General features: G+C 38.5%; 1 protein-coding gene across 8 annotated transcripts in view; it reads left to right on the top strand.

Moving 5' to 3' along the window:
• The window catches only part of RSPO2 (R-spondin 2), a 181,737-nt gene that overhangs the window by 137,186 nt on the left and 27,357 nt on the right, over window positions 1-17,194 (top strand). The window contains exon 6 of one of the 8 annotated variants that reach the window (XM_055546432.1): window positions 5,802-5,938. The exons of 5 other annotated variants lie outside the window; for them this stretch is intronic. In XM_055546432.1, coding sequence (XP_055402407.1) covers window positions 5,802-5,923 — 122 coding nt within the window. In that variant the 3' untranslated portion in view covers window positions 5,924-5,938. Of the gene's footprint in view, window positions 1-5,801; window positions 5,939-7,471; window positions 7,516-10,085; window positions 10,205-17,194 lie in introns of those variants that run through there. 2 more of the 8 variants (XM_055546435.1, XM_055546440.1) reach the window with 2 other exon arrangements.

Genomic DNA, 17,194 nt, shown 5'->3' on the forward strand with positions numbered 1-17,194 from the left:
CAGAGGAGCCTGGTGGGCTACAGTCCATAGCGTCACAAGGAGTCAGACACAACTGAGCAACTGAGCATCCGTGCGCACATAGTGTAATCTAGGTGGTAAAACTGAAACAGTTCTAGAAGTGGCTGGGACAGCCACTGAGAGTCCTGATTAGCACAGGGCCTAGGACAGAGCAAGCCTCAAATGTTGAAAGGGATGAAGGTTGCAGTATAACTAGGAAAGGTTAACAGTGGCTGAAAAGGTGATACATTCAGAATATAGATATGGAGTCATGGGGGGATTTGAGTAAGTAAAATTGAGTACAGGGAGAAGATCAAATGAGCAAAAACATAAAAAATGGATGTACCATATAAGTAGACATGGGGCATCTACTTGATATAATGTATGTGTCAGGAAGCAAAAACAGGAAAAACTGGGGCAAAATGAATAGAAAGTGAACTCAGTATGTAAAGTTTAAAAATAAAATAAAATTAAAAAAAAAAAGCAAGCTGCATCAGATGTAAAACTATTTAAAAAAAAATTGACTTAGACAAAAAAAAAAAAAGTGAACTCAGTAAATTCTTCAAAATTAATGTTACCAAATTGAGCCTCATGGATTGACTGCTGCCAGAAAAAAATTGAGACTAACTGAAGAATTAACACAAGGAACAGAGTTTCTGCTGATTTATGATAATCCATTTAGAAACCTCAAAGCTCATCCTCAGAAAGAAGGATGGGTACAGGGTGTGGATGTATAACAGACACGGTAATGTGTGTTGCTTCACTGACCTAAAGACATTTTTGCTATGGGAATTCAATTTCTTCAACCCATTATGTATCAGTCATTTAATCTTGAGAGAGTAAGATCCATAGGTTGAGGGGAGGATGGGATCCATAGAAGGGAAGAAATCTCTAGACATAGATCCAGGAGCAGCCAAACTAGATTCTCTGCAGGATTTCACAGGACGTGGGTTGCTTCATGGCTTGTGAGGAGGAGGCCCGGCAAGGAAGTATCTGGTCTCTCACCCTGGCTAAGAGAGAATAGCTTTACTTTTTTCCTTTTTATGTTTTGGGTTTTTTTTTTTTTTTTAATGAGCTTTCCTTTGGCGGTGGGGTAGGGGGTGGGAACGTGTCTCTCTAAAACAAGTTTAAGTTGCATTCATTCACATCCCTTCCTTTACATGGCAGAAGCTAAGGTGCAGAGAGGATGAGTGAACTCCCCAGGGTAATAGAGGATAAGGGCAAAGCTTGGTTCTGGCTCAGACACCAAACCTAGAGCTCTTGCTTCCATACAGCCTCCTTTTTTTTTAAAAAAAAAAAAAAAGTGGAGTCGAGTTTCTTTACAATGTTAAGTTAAGTTTCTGCAGTACAACAGAGTGAATCAGCTATAAGTACATATATATCCCCTCCCGCTTGAGCCTCCCTCCCATCCCACCCCTCTAGGTCATCACAGACACCCACACAGCCTCTTTTCTGTTCAGCATATAGTTATCTCTGGGAATTCCTCAGAGGTGCTGTGACTAGGGTTTTAATGTTCTTGCATACATACATCTCCTGTATTGATTGGCACTTTATTTTTGCAGTGTTTTCTCTCCAAATAGTGGTATAAAACTCAGCTCAGGCTGATTCAATAAAATATGTGCTTTTCATTAAGGTGGACTGTGCAAGATTTTGTGATGGACCAATAAGACAGTCCCAATCCTGCCTTTAGCTAGTTTACAGTTTTTCAACTGGGTATGCAAATTACATAGAGTTAAATACGCTTTTAGATGGACAAGCACATGATATGCTCCAAACACAACTTTATTTCATCTTTAGCAGCCTCTCTAACATTTTTACTCCGTAGGTATTATCTTCCCTTGTTCCTAGGGGAAAATCCTGGTAGGTCTTACATCTTTTCTGCTCACTTTTTGGTGAAAAACTCCTATGATCATTTGTCATTGATATAGCCTTGATTTAATTATTAGATAATAACCAAAAACTAGAAACTTGAATTCATAATAAGCCTTTGATTATTATCTTGGAGAAAATGTACAACAGACTTTGGCTGATACAAAGAGCCTATTTTTAAAAATATCTACGTATATTAAAAAAATCTACTTTCCAAACTATCCCTTTCTTGAAAACTCTAAAGGAAATAAACCTCTGGTGAAAATGAAATGGTAAAAAGTAACTAATGCTAATTCCTGTAAGATGTATACTGTGTAGACTCCTGTTCCTTTCGTCTCTTTTCGTTTTGCATCAAAACCATAGGAGGAAACCACACGCATGTCTTACATGTGTGCAAAGATTTCTTGTAGTAGTCTTGTATTTTCATGTTGAGAGTGGTATTGATGACCTTAGTAATTTAAAGTAATTTCTGCTTCAAATGTCAAGTGTCAGTAGCATTTCAGATCTTCCTCTATTTGGTGTAATTGTCAGCTCTAAGCTCACAGACTGACCTAATACAGTCATCAGATATGCTTTGAATTAAGAGTTATTTGGCTAACTTCTGTAGCCCTGTTTGAAGCTGTGCAGTGTGTTGCCGTTACCAGTTTGCTTCTGCTTTATCAGAAACATAAGACCTGTATATCCCAAGAAGCACTATGTGAAATTTTCCACCAGGTGGATGACATGTGAGCATATCTGGTTGCAAAACTATAACATCGGTAGTAGCCTAATTTGAACCATGCCTTTTATAATAGCTTACATTTATTAAGAACTTGCTTAAAGGAGTTCAAACAAGGGTGGTGACCTCTTGGACACCCATATTTTAAAACCCTTTTTTTTCAATCGGACAGTCTTAAGTTGTTCATCTCTTATGCAACTTTTAGTATTTGGTAACCAATGATTCCACAATCAGTGTTATGCAATGAATGCCCGATGAAAGATAGATTGAAAATTCAAAACTTTTGGTCATTTATTCTTGTACACACACTTATGTGTGTGTGTGTGTGCGTGTGTGTGTGCGTGTGGCGGGGATGAGAGCTAGTGCTTTCTATGCCGCATTCAGGGAAATGTTCAATGTTGCGCTCGGCATTTTGTTTGACACTTGTCACGTTGTTTTCATTGTCTCTACATTTTGTTTATTTCCCGGCTTCTTAAGCAGCCTGATGAAATCGCATCAGCTAACTGGGATTGAATTTTGATGAGTGCCAAGTTGCTTTGATGAAATCTAGTGTGCTTATCTTAAACTCGACTTTATTTGGCTTTAATGCTGGCATTTTCCATATTGAGAAGATTAGAGCTTTTGTCTGCTACTGGAGATAGAAGCCCTGTAGGAAACAAAGGTAGCTCAAACACAAAAAGGAACGACAGGAGAAGTTCATCTTATACCTTCGTTCCAGAACTACTGTTCACACATTCAGACTTCTTTTAAAAGAAGTGTTAGCATCCATTCCTTTTAATAGTGATAAAATCAGAATTAGCTCTTAGCCAAAACTACCCTCCCCTGTGAACTTAGAGAAATAGTTTTCTTGTTGACCAAGAAAAAAGCTTTCGTGTCCCATTATCTGGATTTTCCCAAGGGGGACAAAAATATTTTGTATATTAAATACAAGATGATATTCCCTTTTGTCAACCAAGGAAACAACTGAGCTTTTAAATTGTACCTCCTAGTGATATTTTAGGCTACAAAGCCAGTACTATAAAGGAATTAAAGAATTTAGGAGTCAAAAGACTCCTAAATTTAAATCTTATTTTCTGTCTTATCACATAGAGGAAATTAAACTTGCTGAACTTTTGTGTGATTAAATTAGGTGATTCCATTGTTACCAATGTCTCTTTTTGGAGTCTACGGCCATACCACTCTGAATGGTGCCCAACCTCATCTGATCTCAGAAGCTAAGCAGGGTTGGGCCTGGTTAGTACTTGAATGGGAGACCAGTGTATCTCTGGAGATCATTATAATGCCAGAATTTCAAGAGGTTTAGGCCACGATTGTACAATAGGATCTTCAGAATGTTCACAGAGTCTGAAATAGGACATTTAGCTCTTCAGCTAATATATCTTCCCCTTTTGCATAGGATGCCAGCAGCTTCTGGTGTCCCCAAGGCTTCTAAATCTAACGTGTATTGGTTGTAGAATTGGAAGAGATAGCTGCTTTTATTCCGTAACCATGGACAATGAAGCCACCCTCATTAATTCTTAAAAAGACTGGGGCTGCTCTTTGGACACTTGGAGATACTTATCTCAGTTTTCTGATTTGAGTCGATTCCCTAAAGTGATTTTAGAATTTTGACTTGCAAAATCTGGCACAGAACATGCCCACTCAAAAATGCTTATAGATGGTGACAGTTTAATGGAAGACAGATAATTAGTGGTAGATAATTCAAGGCAGTTCTATAGCCCTGAAAGAAAGTTACGTATGTTACGTTTCTTCAAAATCATCTGTTTCTGTACCTTCGCATAACCTAATTCAAATTATTTCCTTTTTCATGTTTTTTCTCTGGGTCAGTTTTCAGTGGGCATAACCTACCTGATCTATTAAACACTAACTATAAAGAGTTCACTTCTTAGTTTTACTACATTGTATATAGAGTGTTCAATCAAGGACCACTTCAGAGTTACAGAATTACTGGGTTCTGCCAACTGTGAAACCAGGCTGCTTTTCTATTTAAAAACAGAATGTGTGTGTTAGTTGCTCAGTCATGTCTGATTCTTTGAGAGCCCATGGACTGTAGCCCACCAGACTCCTCTGTCCATGGAATTCTCCAGGCAAGAATACTGGAGTGGGTTGCCATTTCCTTCTCCAGGGGATCTTCCGAACCCAGGGATCAAACCCAGGTCTCCTGCATTGGAGGTGGATGCTTGACCATTTGAGCTACTACTGCTAAGTCGCTTCAGTCATGTCCGACTCTGTGGTACCCCATAGACGGCAGCCCACCAGGCTCCTCTGTGCCTGGGATTCTCCAGGCAAGAATACTGGAGTGGGTTGCCATTTCCTAGCCACTAAAAACAGGATAGGATCACCTAAATGCCAACTCCTCGCTTGTTAAGTTTACTCGTGGTCTGACTGATTTCCATTCTGATGGAAATAAGCCTTTATCAGAGTGGTATCTTATGGTGGAGTAAATTTCATTGCATTTAATATTTTAAGTAATATATGAATTATCTGGCAAGGGTTATCTTAGTGGATTTTACAGATGTAGCCCCAAAACACAAAATAAAAATGTTCCATATTTATTTATGTACCACGTACAGAAATTACCTCTGTATACATGATTTCAATGTACTCTTTATTATACTGATTTTTTTTTTTTGTACTCACTTATTTAGCTGTTGTAGGCTTTTCTGGTGGCTCAGATGGTAAAGAATCCTCCTGCAGTACAGGAGATCGGAGTTTGATCCCCGGGTCAGGAAGATCCCCTGGAGAAGGGAATGGCTACCCACTCCAGTGTTCTTGCCTGGAGAATCCCATGGATAGAGGAGCCTGGCAGGCTGCCGTCCATGGGGTCGCTAGAGTCGGACACGACCGAGTAGCTAACACATTTAGCTGTTGCAGCTGTTACTCTTATCACCATAATCTAGACCAAAGATCTGGTGAAGCTTCTGTATACCCAAGTCCTAGACTTCCATGCAGCTTGATTTAGAGAAAGCCACAACAGAAGATAATTTCTAGATGAAGAATATAAGAGAGTGAATTGTAGCAGCTCTGTTCTCAGGCTCTTTAATGGGTTTTCTGACCGGGGTCTACGCCACAGCTCCAGATGAGTTGAAAATAGTGACTCTGGAGTCTGAATACAATTGCTGTCTTCTCGGTGTAAGGGTTTGTTGATCAACAGGCTTGAAAGAAATGAACAAAATATGCATTTTTTTGTAAGATGCATGGTTTCTCATTATAATAGATATTCTACAAACCATGAGCCGTGTTAGCAATGTGATTCAAGATTTGAGAAGTTTGAAAGCGGCTACAGCTGAAATTATAAAGCAAGAACCAAATGCTGAAAGAAGGGAACAGGCACCGTAGAAAAATGTTGTTGGCAATTTGCTTGAGGTTCATAAAGGAGGTATATTATACCTTTTTTTTTTTTAATTGGAGGATAATTGCTTTCCAATGTTGTGTTAGTTTCTGCTGTACAGCAACATGAATCAGCTGTAAGTAAACATATATCCCCTCCCTTTTAAGCCTCCCCCCCCCACAACAATGGTGCTCTTTCAATTCACTCCCTCTAACCCTAAAAAAAAAAAAAAAAATTATCATAAGGGACATATAATTGGTGTTTTCATCAATAGCTAAAACAGTTCAGTGTATTTGATTCTTTTTCATCTGTTAAAATTTTTCAAGTTGCTTTTTCTATATAATGACTCTCCTTTCAAAACTGTGCTTATGTTCTTCAGATCTCCAAGTTCTTTTAAAATATATTTTAAAAATTATGATAAAACAGTACATATTTCAGGTATACAAATCTTCGTTGATATCCTGACTCTCCATTTGAGAGACCCAACTTCAGGAAGGGGCTTGTTGAGGCAGATCATAAATGGCTTTGGGCCAAGAGGCCATGAGCAAAACACCCACAGGCACATACTGGGAACTGAAGCTTTTCTCAGAGAAACAGACCATCTGACTTTTTAATTAGAAAACCATCTAAGTCTACACCTCGGTGTCATCTCTTGGGACTTCTAAACCAGAAACTAGGGTATCTTTACTAGTGTTTTTCTTTTATAAAACATGCCATAAAAATGTAGAACCATAGCCAGGGGAGAGATCAGGGGTAAGGGGGTGTGTCTCAAGGGATTGATAACAGGATTAAAACTTTACAGAAATCCTTTGCATTTCTGGCTAGCATCTGTTATAAAGCACACATACTTAACTTGGCTGGAGCTGTGAAACCTGGTGTTTCACATTTCAGGTTCCTTTTAGGCAAAATTCAACACTTGACCTTCTAAGCAGAAACGACCACCTCTGTGAAAATTTAAGAACTAGCCCTTAGCTCAGGAAAGGGTAGACCAAAGTGAGGGGAAACCCCCTTGGGACAAAGTGGTTTCTTTAGCCAGGTCAGTGGCAAAAGGCAGGATGCCTTTCAAACTGGTTGAAATCGAATATGATGTTATGATAGCAAAATGAAAAGGGTTTGGGGGTTACAAGCTATGAGGTTGAGGAAGCTGTGTTCTGCTGTGTTGAGTTCTGAAAGGTCAGTTTGGATCTGTTGGTATCAGAGATTTCCTTAAAGTTATCTCTAGTTCAAAGATGATATTAAGCATTGTAGTTTGTTTTGTTTTGTTTTGGGGAGAGATGATGTTTAGAGAAAAACACCCCAAATAGGCACTTTATTTTTAAAACAGCTGCAGAAAAATCAAGGATTTTTTTTTTTTTTTTTTTTTTTTTTTTATTACCAAGGTTGTAGCCCACACTGAAGCAACTTAGCAGCAGCAGCAGCAGATGCTGCTCATCTCCTCATCACCTTTCCACACTGGCCTTTGAGATTCTAGATTTTTTTTTTTCTTATTATGTTCAAAGGACATAATACTTGGCATTTAACTTACTTGGCATCTTTTACTTCATGTTTCTGTACAGATGAGCATGTGCTTCATGGAGGTCAGTAACGTGAGGAAGATTACAACAAATTTATTTTACTTCTTTATGTTCAGTGTTCCAGGCTGTGCTCTTGCAAATGTTCTCTGTTTTGTGTGACTGAACAGCAAAACAGAGGCTAAGGCACAACAGAGACAGTCTTAATGCTCATAATTAAACTGCTGTTCCGTGTAGCTGTCCCAGAATAACTTTTAAATCATTGTGCCCTTTGGTCTAGTAACTTTCTAGGTACCTTCTCTGCCACCTCATTCTCCCTACTAAACAGTTTGTGAGGGATCAGCTGTACTACCAGGCCATCAAATGTATTCAATTTTGGAAGCAAACACTTCATGGTTGTTTAAAAATCCAAAGTATTCACATGGGGGAAAGTGTGGGAGGTTTCAAGTTTCTGAAACATTCTGCAGAAAATGAAGTGATAACAGTTCCTGCCGGTGGCCATATGACTCAATAATAACTGGAAGAAAAAAAAATGTTTGTTTAGGCTTGGCCAGAGTTAATAACAAGAGTTGTAATCTTATTTTTGCTCACAAACATGTTTCCTTTCTCCACAACACCTTTCCTCATCTTCTGTAGACACATCGGTCTTTGCTGAGACCTGGCTTCCCTCTTTGAGAGATGTGTTCAGCATGCATTCTGTGCTGATTCAAAGCTTTGTTTTGATTCCCACCATTCATTAAAAACATAATAACAGCAGAACCTCAAATCTCTTGCCACAGTACAATGTTAGCCTGTGTTATGGCAAAATGCGGGGAGCATTTGTGGCCGGCAGGCAGGGGTAGGTGCTTAGAAGGTTTTCATTTCAAGTCCATGACTTACAGCCTCAGTTCATCAAAATGCTTTACTCACAAAGATTTCAGAATACATTTGGCACCAACATGTGCTAACGTGAGTTTTTGTTGTGTTTAAATTCCTTCTCAGCTTGGTCAGCCAGATCTTGATTTTATTTTGGTGCACAGACACATCTGTCACCCGTCTCCTCGGAGACTCTATGCCTCTTGGGAGGGGCTCCTTCTTCCTGAACCCATGCTTTGTGTTTAGCTTCCAAATACATTTAACATTGCTAGAGCCACAATCAGGTGAGTTAACCCAATTTTTAATCCATTTGGTGGATAGGCTGGGGTGTTATGGTCTGTTTTATTGTATTTATTTATTTTCACTAAGTGGGTGGGATATTACAGCTTTAATAAATGACCTTTTGTGCTGATAGTGTTGTGGGCAAAGAGACTGTATATTTTGAAAAGAAAACCTTTAACTTCAATACATTAAGTAATTCTGCAGGAATTCATAACTGGAAGGTTTAAGAGAATGTATTTTAAAGAGGGCTCCAAGAGCATTGCCTCGGAAAGTGGTGGGTAGTTGTGAGCTGTCACAAGAATGAAATTACTTGGACCTTTCTGGGTTAATCTTAATTTCTTAATATATTCAAGCTCTGAATTCATATACACTTGACAACAGAAGTCAAATATTTGATTCAATAAACATGCCAAGAAATGCAGCAAAGCTAACATTTTTATTTGTAACAATAAAACTGCTGAGTCTATTAAATGTCTTAATCTCTTCTAACTTGACATTTAGACTCTAAAGGACACTAAATTTTTATGTTACGAGAATGTTGCCTGAAAAAGCCCTATTAGGTTGCAATTTCAAGAATCCTATTGTGGACAGGTTCAGGATTTTTAGTGAACATACAAGAAATATCAGTATTTATATACCTCATTCATTCATATTCCCTCTGTATGTGTATATATGACCAAGATGTATATTTTCTTAAGTGGTCTGCTGAAAACATGGAGGGGGAACTCTCCCTGTAATATGGATCAAATCCATTTGGTAAAATACTCAGTTACTAAAAGGCTTGGTGATAAAACTATCCAGAAAAGTCATAATGTAGAATTGCAGCTTACATATCCAGGGGTAAATATTTTGGTGTTCCACGTGTGAACCGTCTTGCTTCTCGATGGCCTGGCATCTCCAGTTGGTGTCACCCTTTTCAGCCTTGATGCCACCACCACCTGGGCTTCCACTGTGGGGCCACCTGCTATTTCTGTTTCTATGTTTTGCAGCCCTCAAATGATGAGAGGCAGAAAGAGCAAAGGAGTAAAGAGAGCAAAGGCTTTGCAGTTGCACATCCGGAGACTGTCTCACCAGGGCTACCACTCATTAACTATTTGCCCTTGGACCCATGTCTGAAACTCTTGTTCTTTTCCGTGAAGTGGGACCTTTCAGGCTTTAGGGAGAGAGAGCACATAGTGTCTGTGTATAGCTCGTATTTCCCGATGCTTACTGTTTGTTAGTGTGGGTCTGTCAACTCCTCCAGCTGACCCTGCATGACTTGCTAGGATGCTAGAGAGCTTCAGCTTCTAGAAAGCAGTAATACTATTCCAGATTCCTAGTCCTTCTCTCAGACACATGAACCTAGGTCATTTATTCATGAGGCTCAGGGCACCTTCTGCCACTAAGTATTCAGTACTATTTTGTGGCTCTGATGCAGCACTCCTACGCCTTTATGTCTTCCGATTCTGCCCACTTAGTCGGGCAATTGTCTTTAATTCAGACCTGGTCACGGTTTCCCCCAATCTTGACTATCTTCCCACAGGTGTAAGGACTTCCCACAAATCCAGGACTCAGCAGGAAGCCAGGAGATGGCAAAATTCAAAGATGAATATTCAGATTATATCCACTTTGAGCCTTATCTCATGATAGGTATCTTTTGTACTACTACTATGTTTTCTGAAACAAGTTTTAAAATTACTAGCTTATAGATTTGCAGTAGTACATAATTTATGTGTATCTGGACATTTTTATCCATATTAAAGTCTGACTATTGTGTAAAATATATATTAAATTATATATCTAATTACTTTACACATATTACATATAAGTATCATAGGAAGATATGATATAATCATAAGAATAAGAAGACACCTTGCAGGTAAAATCCTTTTTTTTTTTTTTTTACCATATCTAAATATAAATTTGAGCACTTAAGATTTTCCTGCATTTGGGGAGAGTTCTTTTTTTTTTTGGTCAACAAGGCTCCTAAACAAAAAAAGAGTTGTCATGAAAAAAATCAATAGCATCCCTAGTTACAAGTATTAGTCAATCAACCATAAGCCAACATGGTTTATGTTTCTGATGGAAAGGATTGTCACACCCACTTCTCAGTCCTCAGTGTTTAATTAAAGTGAAAGTCACTCAGTCGCGTCCAGCTCTTTGCGACCCCATGGACCATACAGTCCATGGAATTCTCCAGGTCAGAATACTGGAGTGGGTAGCCTTTCCCTTCTCCAGGGGATCTGCCCAACCCAGGGGTCAAATCCAGGTCTCCCACATTGCAGGTGGATTTTTTTTTTACCAGCTGAGCCACCAGGGAAGCCCAAGAATACTGGAGTGGATAGCCTATCCCTTCTCCAGTGGATCTTCCTGACCCAGGAATCAACCCAGGGTCTCCTGCATTGCAGGCAGATTCTTTACTGAGCTATCAGGAAAGCCCTATATAAGTAGGAGTCAGTAAATATCTGAATGAATGTAGCTATGTAAAATGTTCCTCCTTTTTACTTTTTTGAAGTTTTAAAATTTTGTATGAATAACATTATCTTAGTATTATAATCAGGAAAAAATACCCTAAAGTTATTTTACAAGAAAATATTTTTGTGATTATTATTATAAACGTACTAATATTTTGAACTATTTTCTTAGATCAAGTAGTAGAATTACTATATCAAAGAATGTTTTTTTAGCCAAAATTCATATTGCCAAATGTCTTTCCAAAGGACTTGTGTGTATTATTGTGCTACTGGCAAAATAGTATTAGCCTTGTGCTACAACTTGCCAGAACTACGTGTTCTATTTTAAAACAATTATGTTTTGAAAAATATTTCATCTGTTTTCAGTTGTATTCATTTATTAACAAGGGGGCTCCCTCTTCTACTCCTTTGTTTACCAGCTGCGCTTCGTCTTCTGTGAATTGTCTTTGGAACCTTTGCCCATGATAGGCAACGAGCATGTGTATTTATTAAGAAGCTTAGGAAAAAAGAGGTATAAAGAATTATGTGGTCATTTTATTTTTTAAGATGAAGGTCTAAAACCTTCACAATGGAAAAGAGTTTTGAAATGATCACAGCTGGTTTATGACTAGATTGTCCAGTCTAAGTATAAAGTTTTTAACTTTTAGATGGATTGAAATGAGTACAAAGTTGCATAAAAATGTTGAATTTCTAATCTTTTGTGTTGTACAATGATAGTTTTAGCTTCTGCTCTTGTCTTCTAAGCTTTCTAAGTCTTGAGTAGTGCCGATTAAAACAAACAGAATTAAGGGGCTAAATTAAGCGGCTAAAACAAAAAGAATTGAGCTTTTCTTTTGAAAAATTTTTCTAAGAAAATGAATTTTAAAATATTCCTTTGAGGTAAAATTTGGCATATGTGCTCCCCCAGAAATCTGTTCACAGGTTTCAACATTTTTTAGAATTGTTCATGTGATGGTACTTACAATTTTTTTTTTTTTTAACACCAATTTGTATTATTTATGTGGGTGATAAATTGGAGATCCGCATTTCTTTTAGGAGCACTGATGTAAAGGAAAGAGATTGGATCATTTCAATAAATGTATATTTCATATGTATTTGAAATATACATGGCAGAGGATGAGATGGTTAGATAGCATCACCAATTCAATGGACATGATTTTGAGCAAACTCCGGGAGATAGTGGAGGATAGGGAAGCCTGGAGAGCTGCAGTCCATGGGGTTACAAAGAGTCAGACATGACTTAGAGACTGAACAACAACAATATTTCATATGAACAAATATGCAGTCTTTTTGGCCAGTTTCTTTTCAAAAGTTGACTGTTTTATGTGAGCTTAAGTTTACTTTTACAGCAGACTTAACATGTATGTGGGTTTGGTTGTAATACTGGAAAAATTATGCCATCTTTTTCATGTTGATAGTGACAATGTTCACTTAAACTCAGCATCAGATCAGAGAGGCATGTAATATATAAGTAATATATATTATAATATATATATTATTATATATAAGTAATATATGAGAGGTATGTATATATAAGTGGAAACTCCATGAGGCAGTGTTCTGAGGAGGTTGCATAACGGCTGTTAGTCTTTCTGTGACTGAACAACAGGCTCAGTGGGATAGGCTGGAACTTAGCCTCATCTTCTAATGCTTCCCTGGTAGCTCAGATGGTAAAGCGTCTGCCTACAATGCAGGAGACCTGGGTTCGATCCCTTGGTCGGGAAGATCCCCTGGAGAAGGAAATGGCAACCCACTCCAGTATTCTTGCCTGGAGAACCTCATGGATGGAGGAGCCTGGTGGGCTACAGTCCATGGGGTCGCAAAGAGTTGGACACGACTGAGCGACTTCACTTCACTTCACTTCACTTCTAATGCTTCAGAATCCTCCAAACCTGATTCAGTCTAAGGTTGAGGAAATCACAAGCCATGTGGACAGAAGACCTCACAATCCTAGTGAATTCCTCAGCCCAGCTGGAAGACCCTATTACCTCTTAGTCTCTAAGCTCTTTCTCATTTTTTACAGAAGTTATTCCTAATCTTGACTCTTCAGATGACAATATCTTCCCTTTAGGACAGACAATTAAACTTCCTTACCTTTCTTTCCATGTGTATATTTTCAAATACTGTACCTACTCATCTTGTATTTTCTCATGAAAAAGACAAACCTTTTTCTTTCCAGGCTACCCCAGTATTCCTGAGTCTTGGCCCTTCTCCTCAAGGTGTTATTTGTCTGTTATGACCTTTTCTTTATTATACCTTCCCTCTCAGTGACTTCATCACCCAATACATTTCTACATGTATTGACGTACTTCAAATTTTAAACATTTAAAATGACTTCTAATTCTTCTTTCAAATAAGCTCTGCCACCTACTATGTCCTATTTTAGAGACTGGAATCACCTCCTGACTCATTTTGGCCTGGAAATCATCCGACTCCTCTGTTATCCTTATTTTCCATATTCATTTGGTCACTGATTCTACTTGATTTGAGCTTCCTTTGTGGCTCAGTTGGTAAAGAATCTGCCTGCAGTGCAGGGGACCTGAGTTCAATCCCTGGGCTGGGAAGATCTCCTGGAGAAGGGAATGGCTGGGTACCCACTCCAGTATTCTGGCCTGGAGAATTTCACAGACGGTAGTCCATGGGATCACAAAGAGTCGGACATGACTGAGTGATTTTCACTTTCTATTTGATTCTACCACCTCAACAACTTATTGAGCACTCCTTGTCTTTGTTCAGTCCCACTCTTCCTTCGTCTTTCCCACCTTGACTACTTTAGTAGTTTCTTGACTGGTCTTTTCCCCTCTCTAACTTTAGAAGAGTACCTATTTAGTATGTGAAATTAGAATCTAATTTCATCCAGGTATTACCTTGAAACAAATATACACATTTTTAAAATGTTGCTGACATTTTTAGATTAACTATTATTTAGTGATAGTCTTTTTTAAAAACTACATGTTGCATTTATTCTGTTAGTATCACCTTACTTTAAATTTTAGCCAACATCTTGTTTCATATTCATTGTTAGTTCCTAGTTTTATGTAACTGGACTTTTGTAAGGTTTATGTTGCTTTTCTATTTTTGGTATAATATTTGTTTCTGTAACTTGACACCAAAAATGATTCAATTCGTTTTGGGAGCACCAGGCATCCAAACATAAGTAATGTGGAGTGATAACATTCATGTGTTTTGACAGCATTTAAAGGGAAAATAAAGGAGGCTGTGTCAAAAGTGTACTACAGATCTCAAATTACCAAGGGCATTACAGGACTTTGGCTATCTTGGAGCTATAAGTGTTGCAAAGCTATGATTTGGAGGGTATGTGAAGAATAAAGACCTACTTTATATTAACATTTCTTTTTACTATAAAGGAAGTAGCATTAATTTGAAGAGAGTTAGTTTACACAAAGTAACTCTTGTCTATTGTTAGCTTCAATTTTCAGTGTAAGATTAATAAGAATTATTAAGTAGTTTAAACCTTAAGTTTGCATCTCGTAATTAGCTTAATTTTGTGTCACAGGTTTTAATGGGAGCCATCTCAGCTTTTTTATTCCCTGGCAAAGTGCTATCACGTTTCTAGCCTGGGTAGAGGAATGCTGGATTTTATGTATGTCCTGAAACAAGTTAGCACAGTTTGGTTAAAACAGCTGCCTGAATGATGAGCAGCAAATTGGATTATAAAATCCTACTTGGTGGTTTAGCATGTCAGGATTTGAACCATATCGTAGTCACACAGTGGTCAGGACCAGTCTGGTAACAGTTCAACCTCAGTGCATGGCTCCGCTATTGATGTAGGGGATGGTGTTTGGGCCCCTGACAGGAAGCAGTTTCTCCAAGTGCAAGATCAGAGTTGTGTGTTTTCAATAAGGCTTTGTTGAGTGCCTGCCATGAGTTAGATGACTTATTTAGAGATGAAGCAACATTCTTCAAAATCATTACAAAACCAAGACTACATAATTTTGGGTGTTTTTCTTTATCATGGTTCAGACTGCTTCTGTCATTCACGAGAAATCCTGGTGGCAACATGGTGGCCAACATGAAGGACATTTATTAGGTCAGATGTCTGATGGACTCACCATGTTCATCAACTGAGCAATTGAAAGATTCATGGTCCTTCAGAACCGGAGACAGTGGGACAGTACAGCAATTAGAGTGACAGAGATTGGGCTAACAGAGCCTGGAAAGTTGAAACCCTCTTCTTTTATCTTTGTTATTCTTTCAAATCTGGTTTCCTATTCTCCACTCCTACTGTATTTCGAACTCTTGAAACTTTCACTTAACCAGGCATGATGACATACATATTGTTGAAGCTTTGGAATTTAGGTCCTGGTTCCTTTACTTGTAGCTGCTTAACTTCAAGTCCTTCGTTTACTCATTTGTAAAATGATAACACCCACCTCCAAAGTTGTAATGAAAACGAAGTGGATCAATACATGTGAAATGCCTGGCATAGTATAACCTCACATGGATGTTAACTAATAAGGATATTGGTAATATCAGTCCAATTAAAGAAGACAGATAAAACAATTTTAATGGCACTCATCTAGAGAGAGGATCCAATATAAGGAGAGCACAGCAGAATCATCCAGATGACTTAAAATAGGTAGCAAAATAGACACACAGATTTTTTTCTATGAATACCCTAGCTGAAAAGAGATCGCATAATCCCCACTGGCAAAATTTTCCTCGCTGGTAGATACTCTGCCTTACAGCTTCTTAAAAAAATCAGAGTTAATAGTATAGACAGAATGGCTTCGCGTTTCCCTTCAGAGTGGGAAAACTATTTGGGTGGGTAGAAAAAAGTAGAAGAAAAAGCAGCTATTTAAAATACTAAATTTATCTAAATTTCCTACAACCTACCTTAGCTAGTTGTAAGATGGGAGAGACAAAGCAAGAGAAGAAAGTTTTAAGGCATCCTTTAGAGATTTTGAAAACTTAATTGAATGTTTCTACCTTGGCAAAACTGAACCCATTTATCTATATAATCTCTTCAAGCTTGGAGTTATTGAAAAACTTCTGTCTTTTCTCTCTATTCTTAGCCGAAAGCAGTTTGCATGTTATTTGCTTCCTTGGGTGCAGTTCTGCAAGTCCGTGTATTTAAAGTTTGTGAGGGAGCCAAGCCGCAGGACCTGGCTGCCTTTCAGCTGCTAGACAGGGGGCGCATAGCTTGCCATCGGCCCCAGCTGTGGGAACTGTGCATGTATCTCTTTTTGGTCGTCCATCCTGAAGTGAGTTTATCTCCTCTACACTTCTGTTTTCCTTTGGGTGTTTGCCTTTTGTTGCGTGATCCTCACTTTGTTGAACCCAAGTACTTCTGTAGGGTTACTTATCCTCTCAAAACAAGGAAAAATTACTTTTGCAAAGCTGTTTAAGTCAGAGGATGTAACGTAAATCCCATCCAAAGCAGCAGTTCCCATCCATCCAGAGGTGGGAGGAAGAGCAACTTCTAATACAAGTCAGAAAGCTAACAGTCCATCCGAGCTGGAGCAGAAGGGCCCTGACGGGCTTATGGCAGTGTTGGGCATGTGATCAAACCTCCCCTGTTGTTTGGCTGTGAGTCAGCTTGTTGCACGTGGCTGGTTTAAGGGATGCTAAGGAGATTTCTTCCTATCTGTCTCATGAATAGTCTTTTTGTTATTATCATCATCATCACCATCACCACCACCACTACTAACATACATTCAGCGCTTACTATTTGCATGGCCAAGAGTTTGTTCTGGTTTCCCTCCCCCCCCCGCCCCCCATAATATCTTATGAAAAAACCCAAATAAACTTTCTGGGCAGCCCAGTACTTGCCATGAACTGGGCTAAAACTTTATTTCCTTGTTTAATCATAACCCCAACTTTATTTGGTAGGAACAACTATTTCTTACATTTTAAAAATGAGAAACTGAGGCTTAGAAGACACCAGGTATGAGGCTGTGGATGAATGAATGTGGCAGAGTGAAGATTTACGTTGGGTTTCTCAGTCTCTAAGGAGCATGTTCTTAACCTCCTAGGCAATGTTGCTTTCCTGAACTCAGATGACTGTTGGAAAGTATCCACTTAACGAACTTATCACTTTTAAATGCTGTATACATAAAACTTGGGAATGGCATTTCTCCCAGTTCCCTTACTTTTATATAATGTAAGTACCTCCAGTAAAAGGAATCAAAAGGTGAGGCTAGAAACAGTGTTGGAG

Source organism: Bubalus kerabau, chromosome 14 (genome assembly GCF_029407905.1).
Source record: "Bubalus kerabau isolate K-KA32 ecotype Philippines breed swamp buffalo chromosome 14, PCC_UOA_SB_1v2, whole genome shotgun sequence".
Taxonomy (NCBI): domain Eukaryota; kingdom Metazoa; phylum Chordata; class Mammalia; order Artiodactyla; family Bovidae; genus Bubalus; species Bubalus kerabau.